The sequence below is a fragment of the Camelus dromedarius genome, chromosome 3, assembly GCF_036321535.1.
Source record: "Camelus dromedarius isolate mCamDro1 chromosome 3, mCamDro1.pat, whole genome shotgun sequence".
In the NCBI taxonomy this organism is placed as follows: domain Eukaryota; kingdom Metazoa; phylum Chordata; class Mammalia; order Artiodactyla; family Camelidae; genus Camelus; species Camelus dromedarius.
The window spans coordinates 48,644,692-48,659,987 of NC_087438.1; the positions used below are offsets into that span (position 1 = coordinate 48,644,692).

Genomic DNA, 15,296 nt, shown 5'->3' on the forward strand with positions numbered 1-15,296 from the left:
AACCCAGGAAGTGCTGGATATAAGATCTGTTAAAAGATGAGCGCAGACTAGAAGGATTTCTATAATGAGCAGATGCATTTTTTTTCCTGGAGGCTGCAGCTAACATTACAAACTTAAATAGCTGTTAGGAAGTTTAAAAAACTTACAATTTTAAGTGGCTATTCCTCTACCTTCTAATCATTGTTATGTATCAAGATCTAAGTTAATATAATTTTGCTTAAATGCTACAGTATAAAATAACAGAAATAAATGACAACTCAGATAAAGAAAAAAGTTAAATTCGCTGAATATGAAGAGAAAAAAATGTGACTTAATTTTTCAGTTTTATCCAACTTGGTTGGAATGTCATAATTGTGTTCTAAAGTATATATAGGAACTATTCCCAAAAGCTCAAGTTTACTAAAGCATTAAAAAGACAGTAAAATTTTTTAAGTTCTGATAAGCAAACAGAAACAGATTATTAATAAGATCATATCAGGAGTCATAGAGAAATAAAAGGAAGAAAAATATATTAAAATACATTTAAAAAGATTACATCAGAAATGTTTAGGTTGAGTCTTTTTTCAAAGCTCCTGATTTAGTAACATGCACTGTTAACACATGCTTTCAAGTCTTCTACAGAGTTTTTTAAAACTTTGTTATGATTTCTTTTAGGAATCATTGCTTTCTGGAGTTCGCTCACGTTCTTATTCCTGCTCATCACCCAAAATTTCTTTAGGAAAAACTCGACTGATGCGTGATTTTACAGTGTGCAGTTCAGCTGAAGGTAAGCATTATTTATCACTTGGCTGTGAAAACATTTTTCTCCCAGAGCAGATTTTCAGTTAGTAAAAGTGCATAAAGTATATAAGAGCAGCCGGCAAGAACTTTCATTTAATAATTGATGTTTCCAAGCTCAGCAAAATCCTTTTCTCATTGGGTATAAGTATAAGACAAGGTATAAATTTGATTTTGATGAAATTATAAATATTTACACACCTCTGTTGCCTTGTTCTTTGAATAAAATGTTTTCCTCAAGGACAGTATAAACCAGAATTTATTCTAGGTTCATAATTGTGAAGGCTTTAGGGAATTTTATTTAAGTAAATTATAAAAGTTACTTTTGTCCTACATATAAATTGCTGAAATGATCCAACCCATCAGAGGCAAAGCATTGCAAAATGGATTTTTTTCAGTTCTTTGTTTAGCCAGGGACTTTAGAAAGTTGAAATAACAGAACATACTTGAAGCACAAGTAAATATATCCCAATGTTTTTTGTAGCCGATGTAAGCAGTCAGAAATATAACTTTCATACAATGAAGTGTAAATTGAAATATAGTGTACCTACAGAACAGCATGCACATTATAATCATATAGCTTGATGAATTTTCAAAAGTGAGTTCAAATCATTAAATGGAACAATTATGGGCAACTCGAAGCTGCCCTTGTAGCCCCTTTCAGCCACTACTCGATTTTCAACTTTATTTTGAAATGTAATTATTTGATGCTTTCTGCATATATTTACATTTAAAGATATGTTTGAAAGTATTAATGTCAATCTATAATATATAGCAAAATAGAGGGAGGGTATAGCTCAGTGGTAGAGCACATGCTTAGCATGCACGAGGTCCTGGGTTCAATCCCCAGTACCTCCATTAAAAAAAAATAATAAAATAAACAGACCTAATTATAATATATAGTGTAATAAATCTTTTATCAGTGTATTAGATAATGCCTTTTTTTGGCCTATTATCCTTAAGAGTCTTAGAAGACTCAGAAAACAAGGGTTGTGCTTAAGTATTCTCAGTTTCCCAATGTAGAATATTTAAAATAGGATTTATTTTACTCCTTCCTTTTTCTTTCCTTCTTTTTCCTTGTTCTTGCTTAATTACATTGTCGTTATTTTGTACTTTGACACTATGTCGAACAATATTGAAAGCATAAACTTTGTGCTTGGAACTGCCATCCTGAAACATTGACTTATGTATGGGAGATGCTCGATAAATATTTGTTGAGCGAATATAGCAGACAAGGTATGTAAAATACAAAACAAATGCCACTAGGTATTTTTTTCCTTTTTCTTTCTGAGTCTTTTTGGAAGAAGAGAAAACAAGACCGATAATAAACATCAGTTTTGATTTTGGGAATGGGAAGATGGAGAAAAGGATGAAATTAAAAAGGGGACAATTACTTTGAGGAGACAGGAATGGAAGATGGATTGAATTTGCCCTGGATATTTTTTTTTCAATGCCATGAGTCTTTCTAGGATCTAAGGTCTCCCCAACCTTAGTTTAGGCTGGGATTCCTTTTTATTATTATTATTTTTATTTTTTAACATTTTTTATTGATTTATAATCATTTTACAGTGTTGTGTCAAATTCCAGTGTTCAGCACAATTTTTCAGTCATACATGGACATATACACACTCATTGTCACATTTTTTCCTCTGTGAGCTACCATAACATTTTGTGTATATTTCCCTGTGCTATACAGTATAATCTTGTTTATCCATTTTACAATTCCTTTTAATGTCAGCTTTGATACCTTTTCACTTAAAGTCTTAGAGATGCGAATTAACTTTGTACTGTAAATATCTGCAAAACACTGTTTAAGTCTTCTATGCAGAGTGCAAAATGGTGACTTTGCTTTTATATCTGTAACATCTGTGATTTTATAAATTCCAAAAGTTCTGATGTTTGAAATCTCAGACAACTGAGAGGAAACTGATTGTTTATAAGGGAAATGAATAAGGAAGGGCATTTTTGCTTTACATACAATCCTTAAATCTTTTCATTTGAATTGCAAAGAATAAAAAGCTGACATCAATTCCTTTGGTCTTTCTGTGAATAAAAGCTTATCTTTAGAGAGCATATTGAAAAATTGGGCTACTAAATGAAGTTTGGTACTCTCCAGAAGGCAAGAGTTACAAACAGGCAATTTAGATTGAGGCTGCACACTAAATGTACAAGGGTTCCAATGATATTCCTCTATGGTTGTAAACGTTTAGATTGATAGCATTTAGGTCCATCAAAAGCATAGAATTATGAAGAATTAACTCCTAAGGTAGAAGAAATAATTTTAACTGTGTGCATGTGATCAAAGCACAGATGTGCAAGCTTGACTAGTTCAAAAATGTATCCTAATATTTCATTGTTTAGTCTGCTTAATCAGGGGTAAACTGACATTTGTGTTGTTGTAAATCCTTCCTCGATGAGTTCTGAATAGTTCTAAAATTTTTTTTCTATTTGAACAGTGTCCGAGTCTCCTTTTTCCCAGTGGAAAACTCCCGGAAATAAGCTGTAACACAGCTAAACGAAGATAGGATTGTCTTTCAGTCCTTTTTATACTTGTTTGTGATTTTTCTCTTCCACGTCACTTCCAAAGGATTACTTACTATCATTTCTCATGCTTTTTTTTTCTTCTTCCATTTTTTTTTGACCTAAGAGTGCAGTGGTGGCAACTTTATTATTTAATGCTTGTGTACATAAAAGAAAATCCAATCCTATAATTCCCTTTGGTATATCATGGAAAGGAATATTCTCAATGTTGAAATAATAATTACAGCCTCACCAAGATGGACAAAAGTGCTCTGTATTTAAGAATTTGAGGAGAAAAGTGAATGTACTTTTGAAAATTATTGTGCACTGATGGATGGAATCCTTGTGAGACTTTGTCTACTTGCCTGAGTCTTATTCTGTTACTTTATTAGCTTGACAATTTTGAATATGTGGCTTATTCTCTTGAAACCTCAGTCTATGTGCGAGGATGATGATTTCTGCTCATGACTTAATTTGCAGAATATTTAACGGCAATAATATAAAATCTTCAAACTCTTCAAAGTAGGCTTTTTATTACCTACAAGACACTACTGGTTTGACACTGATATTGCCACATTTCAGGGGATATATGTTTATTAGTTTTCCTCCTTACATATCTGGCCCACCTCCCTTTACAACCTAGTCTTGCCTCTTTATTCTTCTGGATTGTACTAGTAAAGAATCTGTCCCTGCTCTGCAGATGGTGTGCTCCACAGCGGCCGTTCCCTTCTCAGTCTCTCTCACTGTCTACGTCAGTATCTCTGCTCCATCCCTGTAGTAAGCACTCCAGTTTGGGAGACAAGACGGTGCTAATCTGCTCGCATGAGCCTGCCCCTTCTACTCCCTCACCTGCCACGTCCAGTGGGAAAGGCGGCTCTCCCTTTCCCTTAAGCCACACAGCACATCTCTGAACTGGCTGCTCTGTAAAGGCATTACAGCTATATTGAAATGGACTCTTCCTGATGCTGGCCTTCAAGACTTCTCCTATAAGCTTTGCTAAAAAGCAGCTAAGTTATTTATTGATTCTGTATGTTGGGGAAGTAAGTATTAGGAATAAGAGATGAAGCTCTGATGAGAAATATCTAAAAAGATCGAATTGATTTCCTGTACTTCTGCAAATGTTTGCTGCCCCTTGCTAATGCTAACTTAGTTCATAAAGTCATTAAGTGTGGCCCTGTTTTGGCCTCTTCCCCGTTCTCTTCAAACTAGGGAAAGTGAGAAAGACATCTTGGAGCAGAGCTCTCCTATGTAACGTGACTTGTTTTCTCATCATTTTCTAAGTGGTGGTATGTGTATAATAACACATGGTGGAGTGTGTACACTTCAGACTAACACATGACTGCTGGTTTGTCTGCCTGAGTTTTCATTTTATTGTTCTGTGTCTTCTAGAGCAAAGAGCTTACAGCTTACCGGAGCCACCAAGAGAAAAAAGGTATTTTAACTGTTCCACATTTCCTGAGGGGCTGCTTGATCCATCTTGGGAAGCGTTTGCACTTCATCTTTGATGCCTGTTCAGTAGTTTGGGAGAAGTTTCTGCATAACAAGCCTGTCTGAATCCTTTGCTCCCTTTGTGATCTGTGTGGGTGCAGGTTTGCCAGTTTTCCTTTCAGTCCCTAGATGAGCAGGCCTCAGGACTGGGGGCAGAGTAGTCTGTTTGGGGTTATTTACAAAGCCAAACACTTCCAGTGTACAAGACCATGGGGAACAGTGTGAAGCCTTGCTTTCGAAAGGCACCGGGTTCTTACTCGGTCTGTCTGCCTTGGCGAGAAAACTTACTATGGTAACAGGCCCCTGGGTGGGCAGTTACAGTAAGTGCCTAAACCTCTCTCTTCTCCGTCCTTAGGGAGTATTGCTTAGAAGTGCTAAGTTTGAAACAAGGAGTAAATGATACAGAAAGTACTTTGAGCATCATCCATTTTCTGGTTGATTTGCAGGTTTGAAAGCCTTAAGCCTAAGCTGCTCTTTCCCCTAGAAGATAAAACTGTCCTTGGAGTAAATCTTGGGAAGCTGACTAGCAAGCAGGCTGGACTGCTGACTTCTGTAGGCCTTGAGAAACTGACTGCTCGTGAATCACACTGTGAAACAGCCCTGGTGTTATGTCAGGAACGGCATAAGTGGCATGAATGTCTGGGTCTAAGAGACCATGTGAAAAGGAGGAAAATGGTTTTAATTTGAGTGATATTAACGCGGAAACTGAACCATTTTCCTGTGTAGATCAAAGTGGACTGTTTTGCTTTAAATCTTAGACTGAAAGTATGAATAAGAAAAAAAAAATCTCCTTTGGTTCATTCCTAGTTTTTTGAGACCAGAATAGAAATTTTGCAGTGCTAAAAACAGAGGAAGACGAAGAATGCCCTTTAAGAACAGGATGGTGATGGAGAGGCCATAGTGGCAGTAACGATGGCGACAGCAGGGGCGGCGATAACCGACCCTCGTGGGCTGTTTCCATGTGCCTGGCTCTGGTTTAAGCAGCTTACATTTATTGCTTTATTTAAGCAATTTACTAACTAATTCTGGAGTTTGTTCATCATCCTGGTCTTCGTTTTGGTTAGTGGTTTTCTCCTGGCCATCTTTTTAATAATTGGAGAAGTAATGGAATGATTTGTAAAGATGTAAAAAAAATTTTTTTTTTACTTTGGGGAAGGTAATTAGGTTTAGTTTTTAAATTTTTTTGGTGGGGGAGGTAATTAGGCTTTATTTATCTTTGATCAAGGTACTGGGGATTGAACCCAGGACCTTATGCATGCTAGGCATGCACTCTGCCACTGAGCTATACCCTCCCCCCATAAAGATTTTTTTTTTAATCAAAAAGTATTTTCCATTAGGAGAGGGATTGAAGACTGGAAGAGCCAGTGTCATCACTGGTTAGATGTTATCCTGTCAAATGTGTTAACTTGGATGGGAACTATAGGGAGCATCCCCTTCTCTCATATTCTTCATTCCTGTATTTTTTTCCCACTGTTCTTTGGTCTGTCTTGGTCTACATCCCAAAGGCATCTGACTTTATTAGTAATATCCCTGGCATATCTGGTAGAGTAGATCTTTTATCTCGCCTACTCTATTCCTGGTCTCTTGTTGGATACACTGGTAAGATCTCTGGCCATACCTAATGCTTGGCTTTGGTCATGTTACAGATATTTTCCTGAGGGTCTGCCTTCTTTGGAATTCCCTTATTTATGTTAATCCCTTAGTATCCGGAAAAGAATGCAACCAGGTAAAAGGGGAGGCTCACTCAGACCTTGCAGGCTTACTTCTGTGGGAGCAGACCTTATCTATACCAACTTCTTAAGGATTATATGGCACGACTCAGTTACTTTATTGCTGCCATCTATCTTAAATCTATTACGTATGTTACCTTTTACTTTTAAAAAACCCTGAGCATCTGAGTGTTCAGAGCTGAAGTCTCACTGTGTCTGTTTTCATTTTGGATAGTTGGAACTTTTTTTGTAAACCTTTGTTGTGGGTAATTCCATTGGTCATCAAATCGATAATAGAGTTTATGTATTCTTGTTCTGGGATGTGGAAACAATTTAGGTAAATTTTTTTTCCAGATTCTTATAAATTGAAGAGCTATTTGAATTCTGTTGTGAAATCTGTTGAGGATTTTTTCCTTCTGAGTTCTTCTCTAAAGGACCTAATTGTTACATAGGTAAATACCACATAGTTAAGTTAGATTTGAAACATGGAATTAGCGCACATCTGCCCAGAGGTTACACTGTGTTTCCCATTCTTATAATCTGAGTCATGTCCATGAAAGTCATATGTCTACCAGGCTGAAAGGTTCAGAGTTTTTAATATTTAGTGTTCAGTATTGACTTTGTCATGTCTCAGTTCTTATCAATTTGAATTTAAGGATTGATATGATTTTATGTCACTTTGTGCAAGTCTATAGGATGTATGATAAATGGGGATGCATTTATAGGTTTTAAATCAAAACTGTCATGTTGTTCTTGATGCAGTCTTCTACAGCAGGGGGAACTGGGAGTAAAGTTGGGTAAACAAGAATTCATTTTCTATTGTTTGAGAGGGTTTAGTTGTGTTCCTGCTGGGAAGTAGGGGAGAGGCCTTCTTGACCTCAAAATCCACATTGATCCTACCTTCTGTAATTCTGAGACTTAGGTCTCCTCAGCAAATTGTTCTTATCTTAGACATTGGGTGACTCTCGGTGGGGTTACAAAAGGTGTTCCAGAGAGGATTCTTTCTAAGCTCCCAAACGTGGTTTTTTTCCTGTTTCGAAAGTGAACCTGTTGAATATCATTCCATGAGTTTTGCAAGTAGGATCCTTAAGACACAAGAGGTATGGAAATTCATGGCTATAGTAACCAGTGAGTTATCTAAGGAGGTGGCTGTGGACTTGGAAAGGAAATAAGAGGGTCTGAGTTCCTTGTGTTACTCTCAGTACTTGTAGGGCCTATTCACTTGTTTACCTTCTTTCCTTTCTAACTTTTCAACTGTTTTCTCTAAGAAGCAAACCCAATTTCACTAACTGTGCAGGATTCAGATAGCAGGATGCACACTGTCTTGACTACACCTTTAGATCTGCGTGACCAGGAGGCAGCTCTGAAGCCATTTACTATGTATTCTAAATGCATTCATAGGTTTGAACTCTCAATTATGAAATATAGAGGTTCAATAATTTAGTTTTGTTTAATATGTACTGGCTAAGTATGTATTGTATGTAAGTATGAGAAAGGGCCTTAGCAATAAGTTAGTCTTTGATCAGATGAGAAAAACTGAAGTCCTAGAAAGCTGTCATTTAACTCATGTTCATAAAATGTAATATATCACATGCATTTTGGTGCGTACCAATAATATTGCTTTTGAAAAGTATTTCTGAGAGGTGAATCTGTTAGCCACTAATACTGACAAATGAGAAGCTTGGGGGCAGGAGAGACATTGGTTATGAAATGTTCATTTTGGAAATAGTCTAGAGAAGTATTACCTGGTTTGACATGATACTTAGGTTGGGCTTTAGTATATTGACTCTGTCTCTCTGTAATAATGTTAGAAATATAAGATGATCTGAGAAAGTTCCAGAGAAAATTTTAAAGTTCCAGGGAATTTTCTTCTTTATAGCTGTTACTTTTTTTTTTTTTTTTTGGCTAAAGAATGATCCTGTGGATTAGAGGAAAAGGAATGATGTTCAGTGTGTTTACAGATTGGTTACAATTGCCTCTAGCTTGCCTCCTATTTTGGGGGAGTTTCAACAATCTTGTCTCCTTTATGACCTGGAGAGTCTCAGATTGCAAATAGCCTGACTGAGTGGGAGAGACTGAACCATGGGGCAGACGGTCTGTTTCTCAGGCTGTATTGACAAAGGAAATGTGTGTCTGTTGAGTATTATTTCTGCTCTGAAAGTAAATAAAATCCAGTTTTATATCCTTGGTTATTTGGCTTCTTTGTGCTAGAAAAATTCTATTAGCATAGTAAACAGGGAGATGCATGTTTTCAGAGTGAAATTGGAAGTCTAAGATTTCCTTTACTTCTCCAATATTTTAATATGAGAACTTCTAAAGTATACAGAAAAGCCTAAAGAGTTACATACTTGAATACCTATTTCTACCGCTTAGATTCTATAATTGTTAACACTATGAGATAATTGCTTTATCATACGTCTGTCCTTCTGTTCATCCTGAAGATATATTTCTGTCTTTATCTTAAAATAACCATAAAAACCTGAAAAACATACACACATAAATATGTATGTATAAAGAATATGTGTAAAAATACATGCATAAAATACATCTGTGTGTTGGTATACATACACACACATGTAAGTATGACTGCTGCTTTTTTGCTCTGTTAAGTCCATGATAACAGATTCTTTTTTGTAGAATTCAGGAGGAAGAATGGGATAAATACATCATACCGGCCAAATCAGAGTCTGAAAAATACAAAGTGAGTCGAACTTTCAGCTTCCTCAGGAGTAGGATGACCAGCCCTCGGAATAAATCTAAGGTAATTAAGGTTCTATGACCATCACATATAAAGTGTAGGTGGCTCAGTTTCGGGGCAATCCATGTAGTTTCCACTTTCCCTTTAAAGTCATTTATGTTAGATTTTACGCACATGTATTTGAAACCCTCTGTATTTCTTCTGGGATATCGTCCAAGTCATGGGAAGTACTGAGAACACTTCACCCTGGGTGCTGTTACGCTGGGGCGTTCTCGTACTTCTTGGTATGTGGTCCGTCTGTCCTGACTGAATGTGCAGGACTTTGTATGGCTTCTCTAAGCCTATCAACTCTCAGCATTTCTCTCCTCTCGTTTTTCCCCACGTTGCTGCTGCTGCCATCTCTGAAGACAAAAGGCAAGGATGCCAAAGACAAAGAGAAACTGAGTCGACATCAGTTTGTCCCTGGAACATTCGCTGGGGGTCTGCAGTGTTTGGCCTGTGATAAAACGCTCCTGGGGAAAGAGTCATTCCAGTGTTGCAGTAAGTTCTCGGGCCCGGTGTGTGCTGTCTGCGTGCTTTGCCTCCCCCGACGGTGAACTCCCTGGGAATAACGCCAGCGCCAGGCATGGTCACGGAGACTTTTGTTTCCGTGCTCTCTGTGCGGCTTCACAACTGACCAAGCAATGACCCCTGATGGTTAGAGTTTTGTCCACGAGTGACAGTCCCCCAGAAGCCCAGACTTGTATACCTCACCGCCTGCTGGCGTCCCCACATGTTAAGTGTCCCAAGCAGAGCTCTGCTCTCCCACTCCCGTGCCCACCTGCAAGCTGACCCTCTCAGTGAATGGCTGTCCCATCACTCCAGCCAAGTGCTTGTGCCAAAAATCGTGGGTCTTTCTTCATGCCTTTCTCTCAATACCACATCCAGTCTTTCAGTGGTCCACGTGGCTGTTTCTTCAAAATATATATGAAGGCCAGCCACTTCTCACCCCTGCCAACACCCCTCACCTCTTTCAGGTCTGCTCAGACCCCCCCCCACCCCAGGCAGGCCTCTCCTGATCACCCTAGGCTTGGCTCATTTTCTCCCCCTTTCCCCCTTTTTAGCTCCCTACAGCATTTAACATCGTTTCACTTTACTCTGTGTTTTATGTGTCAGTTTTATGTATCTGTCTCCTTCACCAGAGTATAAATTCTATGAGGGATGGACTCTGGTCTGTTGGTTTTGCTCTCTGATATATCCACGGTGCCTAGGACAATGCTCGCACGTAGTAGGGACTTAGTACACATTTGTGGAGTGAAAGAATGATTCAGCACAGAATAATTTGGGCCCAGGCAGGTGACAGCATTTCATGGCGTTTGTTGGCGGCCAGAACTAGGAAACATTTGGGGGGTGGGAGGGGAGCACAAAGGGAAGTGAAGAGCAGGGGAAGGTTACAGGTTAAGTTCTTTGTTTAATACCTGGAAAATGATTAAGAGGTTGAAGTGTGTCTGTTCACACCGTCTTTCATGGTACCAGCTTCACTGCATGCTTGAACTTCGCTTTCCTTGGAGACTAGATTACTCCCTTTTATGGGACCTGAAGTAGCATCAGGCAGTTCAGCTGAGAGTTAATCTGCTCACTTTCTAGGGGTTTGCTAAGTGTTGCTGGTGGACAGTTTCCGGCGTGGCTCTGTGTCAGCAGTCAGTTTATCCGTGTGATGACATGTTCTGTAGGCTGGATCGTCTCCACTGTCCCCCCCGCCTTGTCCACGACCCTATGACCTTTGTCTCCCCTCATTTCGAGACAGACTCCTCAAGTTGGGTGATCTCCGCTCACTGCTCTGAAGTCTGCCTCCGCCACTTCTTCCTTAACCCTCTGCATTTTGGCCTCTGTCCCCATTGCTTAACTGAAATCATGCTCTTGATGGAAACTTGGAGTCTCCTCCTAGTCAAGTCTGAGCGTCTTTCCTCGTGACTGTTTCCATACTTGCTGATCTCTCTCCTGGTTCCATGATCGGCTCCCTTCATTTGGGTAGATGTCCTCTCTCCCTGGCGCACTACCCTTCTGTTTACCACCCGTATTGCCTCCTTAGTCCTTTGACTACCCTCCAGACTCACTTCTTGGGCATTTGTTCTTTTCTCTTTATTGTTCCTAAGTATAGTCATCCAGTGTGTGGTTCTAAAGTATCATACCTAGACCTCTTCTTCCCAGATTAGCATCTTTATCCCTCACTTTCTTCCTTCCATCTTTCTAGTTGCCTGCAGAGGCTGAGCACCCGTGCAGCCTGGGCCCACTTTTGAGAACTACAGCAGAACAAGGTACAGACCGGGTTGGTCCCAGTCACACCCTCTCCGTGGGCGTTATCATCCAGAGAACTTGTCTCCCACACCAGCGTGTCTGAATCCGGCCTCATGGGCCACGTGCAGAGGGCTGCTCTTCCTGATGTGTTCGGGTACCAGCTCGCACCTTGGGCGTGTGACTGGTAGCTGCTCTTCTGTCAGCCCCCCAGTCCTCGTGGTCTGATCAGTCTTTCATTTCCTTCCTCACTGTTACGGCTCTGGTAGGTTCTCATCAGCACCACTGGACTGCTGACAGCAAACTGGACTAGTGACCCTCTCTGCAGCTGTTTCCACGTACAGTGTATTATGGACACTTTTACCACGTTAATGAAAGTAGTGAGGCACTCCCTTCCTCTGCCCACATGCACTTAAGGACTTCTCTCTTTTTCATTTGCGGGACTAAGCCCACACTCCTCAGATGGGCGTTCAGTTCCCCGTCTGCGTCCTGTTGGCTAGTTCTACGGTCGGTCCCCACTTCAGTGCTGGTTTAAGACCTGAGGCCCTGCCAGGCCTGTGGTCCTCTTCTCCCACCATGTGTGTGTCCTTGTCTCCGTCCCTTCACTTGCAATCATCTCCTGTCTCCGGTTTCCCCTGTTCCTCTGCATTGTCCCGATTTCTTATCTCTTCTTGGGAGGTCTTCCCTGACCACTGTGGCCCAGGTTCCTACGCATCACACTTAGAAGCTGTTTATCCTGGTCCATTTAAAACTGTGATATGAACAACTTGTTTTGATTTTTAACTGCTAGACTAGACTTTATGTTCTTGGAGGTCTGTAATCACACAGTGGTTTTTTGTGGCCCCTACAGCAGCTGTCACAAAGCTGGGCCCTTAGACACTCATGTGGTTAATGACCAATAGAAAGCCGAGGGCTCACTGAAAGGCGTGTCTTTGTCGTACAGAATATGTTAGTTCACACCGAGTTGGTCACTTGGATTGCCACGAAAATTTTCGTGGAAGATGGAAATTGCTGAAAGTACACAGGATTTACTGAGCTTTTAAAATGGTCATTACTTTAAAAAAAAATGCAGTAGGAGTCATAGAAGATGCAAGGTTAAAGAGAAACTTGAAATTATCCAAAATTTTCCCACCTAGAGAAAACTGCTACTTGTATGTTAATGGAGTCCCTTCTAATCATTAAAAAAGTCACCTTTTTATGCTAATGTCTCATTTGGTGATAATATCAAATGTGCTTAATTTTTCTTTATTGTACATTTAAGTTTTTTTCCAGTTTTTTTCCACAACATAAATAATGTTTCAGGAAGCATTCTTTTGCTCATATCACTGTCCACATCTTTGATGATTGCCTTAGATTAAATTCTAGAATCAGTTTGAATATATGTTTAATTTCCTTTTTAACATCATAGTTTTTTAGAAGTTTCAAGATTTAGTTTTTTTGGGAGGGAAGTGTTCAGGGTTTAAACTTTGCTTATTAACATTAAGTTTTTTACATTGGGTAAGAGAATATGACTTGTACAAATTGCCTTATTGATGAATAATCATATTTCATGGGTGTATTTTTTTAAATTATGAAGATTAATATTTCTCATCTTAAAAACATGATATAAAATAATACAAATATTCAAAATCTTGGTGTCTGTATTCATGTTTGTTAAAGCCCGAGTTGCTAGTTTTCCACAAATACTGTATTTCTTTAAACTTCTCCTTGTTTATAAACAGGTTTCACTACGTATATTTTTATGTTACGCTATTTGGTGCACAGAAGTTTACTAGTCACAGCTTCACTGTAAATTTTTTTTTTGTAAACATGAAATTACCCTAATGCAGTTAAATGCCTTTTGTAAGAATTTTACTGTGTCTAAAATTAATATTCCTCTTACTTTCCTCTTGTTTGTATTTCTCTTAACTATTTCTGCGTTTTTAATTTGGGGGTGTGTCTTTAATTTAGCAATGGGTAATCTGTAATGTAACCGAGAGAGCTTTTTTTAATGAAGGTTTTCTCCTTATTTACATTTAATTTTACAACTATCTTGTGTAGTTCTTTGCTGTTTTCCTTGGTGTCTGCTTTAGCTATTTAGACCATGTCTTGTTGGCTTTTATCTTCTCCAGGGATTTGACAAGATAATGCTGTTTTAACATCTACTGGTAATAATTTTACGGCTGTGTAAGGCTTATGATTGAATACTCTGATTTCTCTTATAGTTACCCCTTTTTCCCCCTAGCATATATGAGTATACTGAACTCATTATTATTATTTTTATATTGTATGTTTAATCTTTCAGGAGTAATTTTCTATTTCAACAACAATTTGGTGTTTGTGTTCAGTTCTGTGTCTACTTAAAACAGTGTTTTAGATGTGATTCTTTAGCTTGGTTTCAGCGCTCACTTTTGCTTCCCCCTCCCCCCCAATAAAGCTGATCCATTTCTGAACTCTTAGCTGTGATTCTGCTCTTAATAGGCTAAAATAGGATTTCAGGTAATTTTTTTCCCAAGAAGGTTATTCGGGTAATCTGTTCTCTGAATCTTGTGTACCTAAGGGTATATCTTTGCTTCTTTCACACAAGAAAACCAGTTTTATCTGGCCAAATAAATTCTTCAGCCAAACTTTCCCCCTTAAGACTCTGTCAACACTGGTCCCTTATATCTGGGCATTTTGTATGACAGTAGAAAAGTCTGGAGCCTGCTGACCTTACTCCCTTGTTGGCAAGTTGCTTTTTCTTCCGTAGATGCTTGAAGACTTTTTACTTTTTTAATTGTATGGGTTTTGTCAGAATGTGTCTATAGATTAGGTGTCATGTAATGATTTTTCCTAGAAAAATAAGACTTTTTTCTTTACCTTTTTTGGTTCTTTTTAAGCTTTATAAAAGTTTTTTTTTTTTTCAGTTGCAGCTGTCAGTTATCACTTCTGATCTCACTTTTCTGATTTCTTCCTTGAAGTGTGATCTGTCATCTGTTGTCTTTGTGTGACATCTTCTATTTGATAATTATACCCTTCTTTTTCTCCACGTTCCAGAGGGAATCTTTCAAGTTTAATTTCATAGCACTGCTTTGATACTTTGTCACATTGATTCTTCTCAGTTTGGTTTACGTTCCGCTCTTGCTCTTTTTCCTTCCTTGTAGTCCTTTCTTGTCCTTCAGAACTCCATTTCCCTCTCATCCTGTTGGCCTGTTTGTCACATCCTGTACTCCCTACACTTCATGGCCTTTTGGTCCCATTTTATGTCTGTTTTGTGTCTCTGAGAGAGGACATATGTCAAATTTTCATCTCTATTTGTGAACTTAATAATATGCAGTGGCCCCTCTCCCTGTGACTTTTCAGTGTGACACTGTTGTGTGGGATCTCCTAGCTTCTGCTCTTAGCCTTTTTCTTTCATTCTTTTGTTGTGGAATGAGGAGAGAGCCGTCCGATTTCGATGTTTGCCAGCAGGTCTGGTACGTGAATCCGCCGGGATTCTGCTCACTGACCACTGAGGTGTTGGCTTAATGCTCCTCAGACCCACAGTGGGAGGAAGGTTGTGGGCTCAGCATCTTGCTCAGTTCTCGGGGCTACAGACACTGTCCGGTGTGGCTCTGATGGACCTCAGTGAGACCTCCTGCACTTGCGGGAGGATTTTGCTAATAAAGTTCCTGATAAGCTTCAGGCTCCTCCATCTGTACACACTGTAGGGCGGAGGTGTAGGGGTGGAGGTGGGAGGGGAGGGAGGGCAAGAAGACCCTGGCGGGAAGCAGTCCCTGTGCAGGGAGGGCGTCTGAGCCCGTGGGCGGGAAGGGGCAGCAAAGTGTCCCCTTCTTTCTTTCAGTGAGATGAGACCACATTGTTTTGTGAAG

At 39.3% G+C, this 15,296-nt stretch overlaps 1 protein-coding gene across 2 annotated transcripts in view; it reads left to right on the forward strand.

Moving 5' to 3' along the window:
* ARHGEF28 (Rho guanine nucleotide exchange factor 28) overlaps positions 1-15,296 on the forward strand; it is a 276,974-nt gene that overhangs the window by 192,887 nt on the left and 68,791 nt on the right. For both annotated transcript variants that reach the window (XM_031446715.2, XM_064481524.1), the window contains 4 exons: positions 655-766; positions 4,687-4,729; positions 9,132-9,255; positions 9,600-9,732. In XM_031446715.2, coding sequence (XP_031302575.2) covers positions 655-766; positions 4,687-4,729; positions 9,132-9,255; positions 9,600-9,732 — 412 coding nt within the window. The remainder of the gene's footprint in view (positions 1-654; positions 767-4,686; positions 4,730-9,131; positions 9,256-9,599; positions 9,733-15,296) is intronic.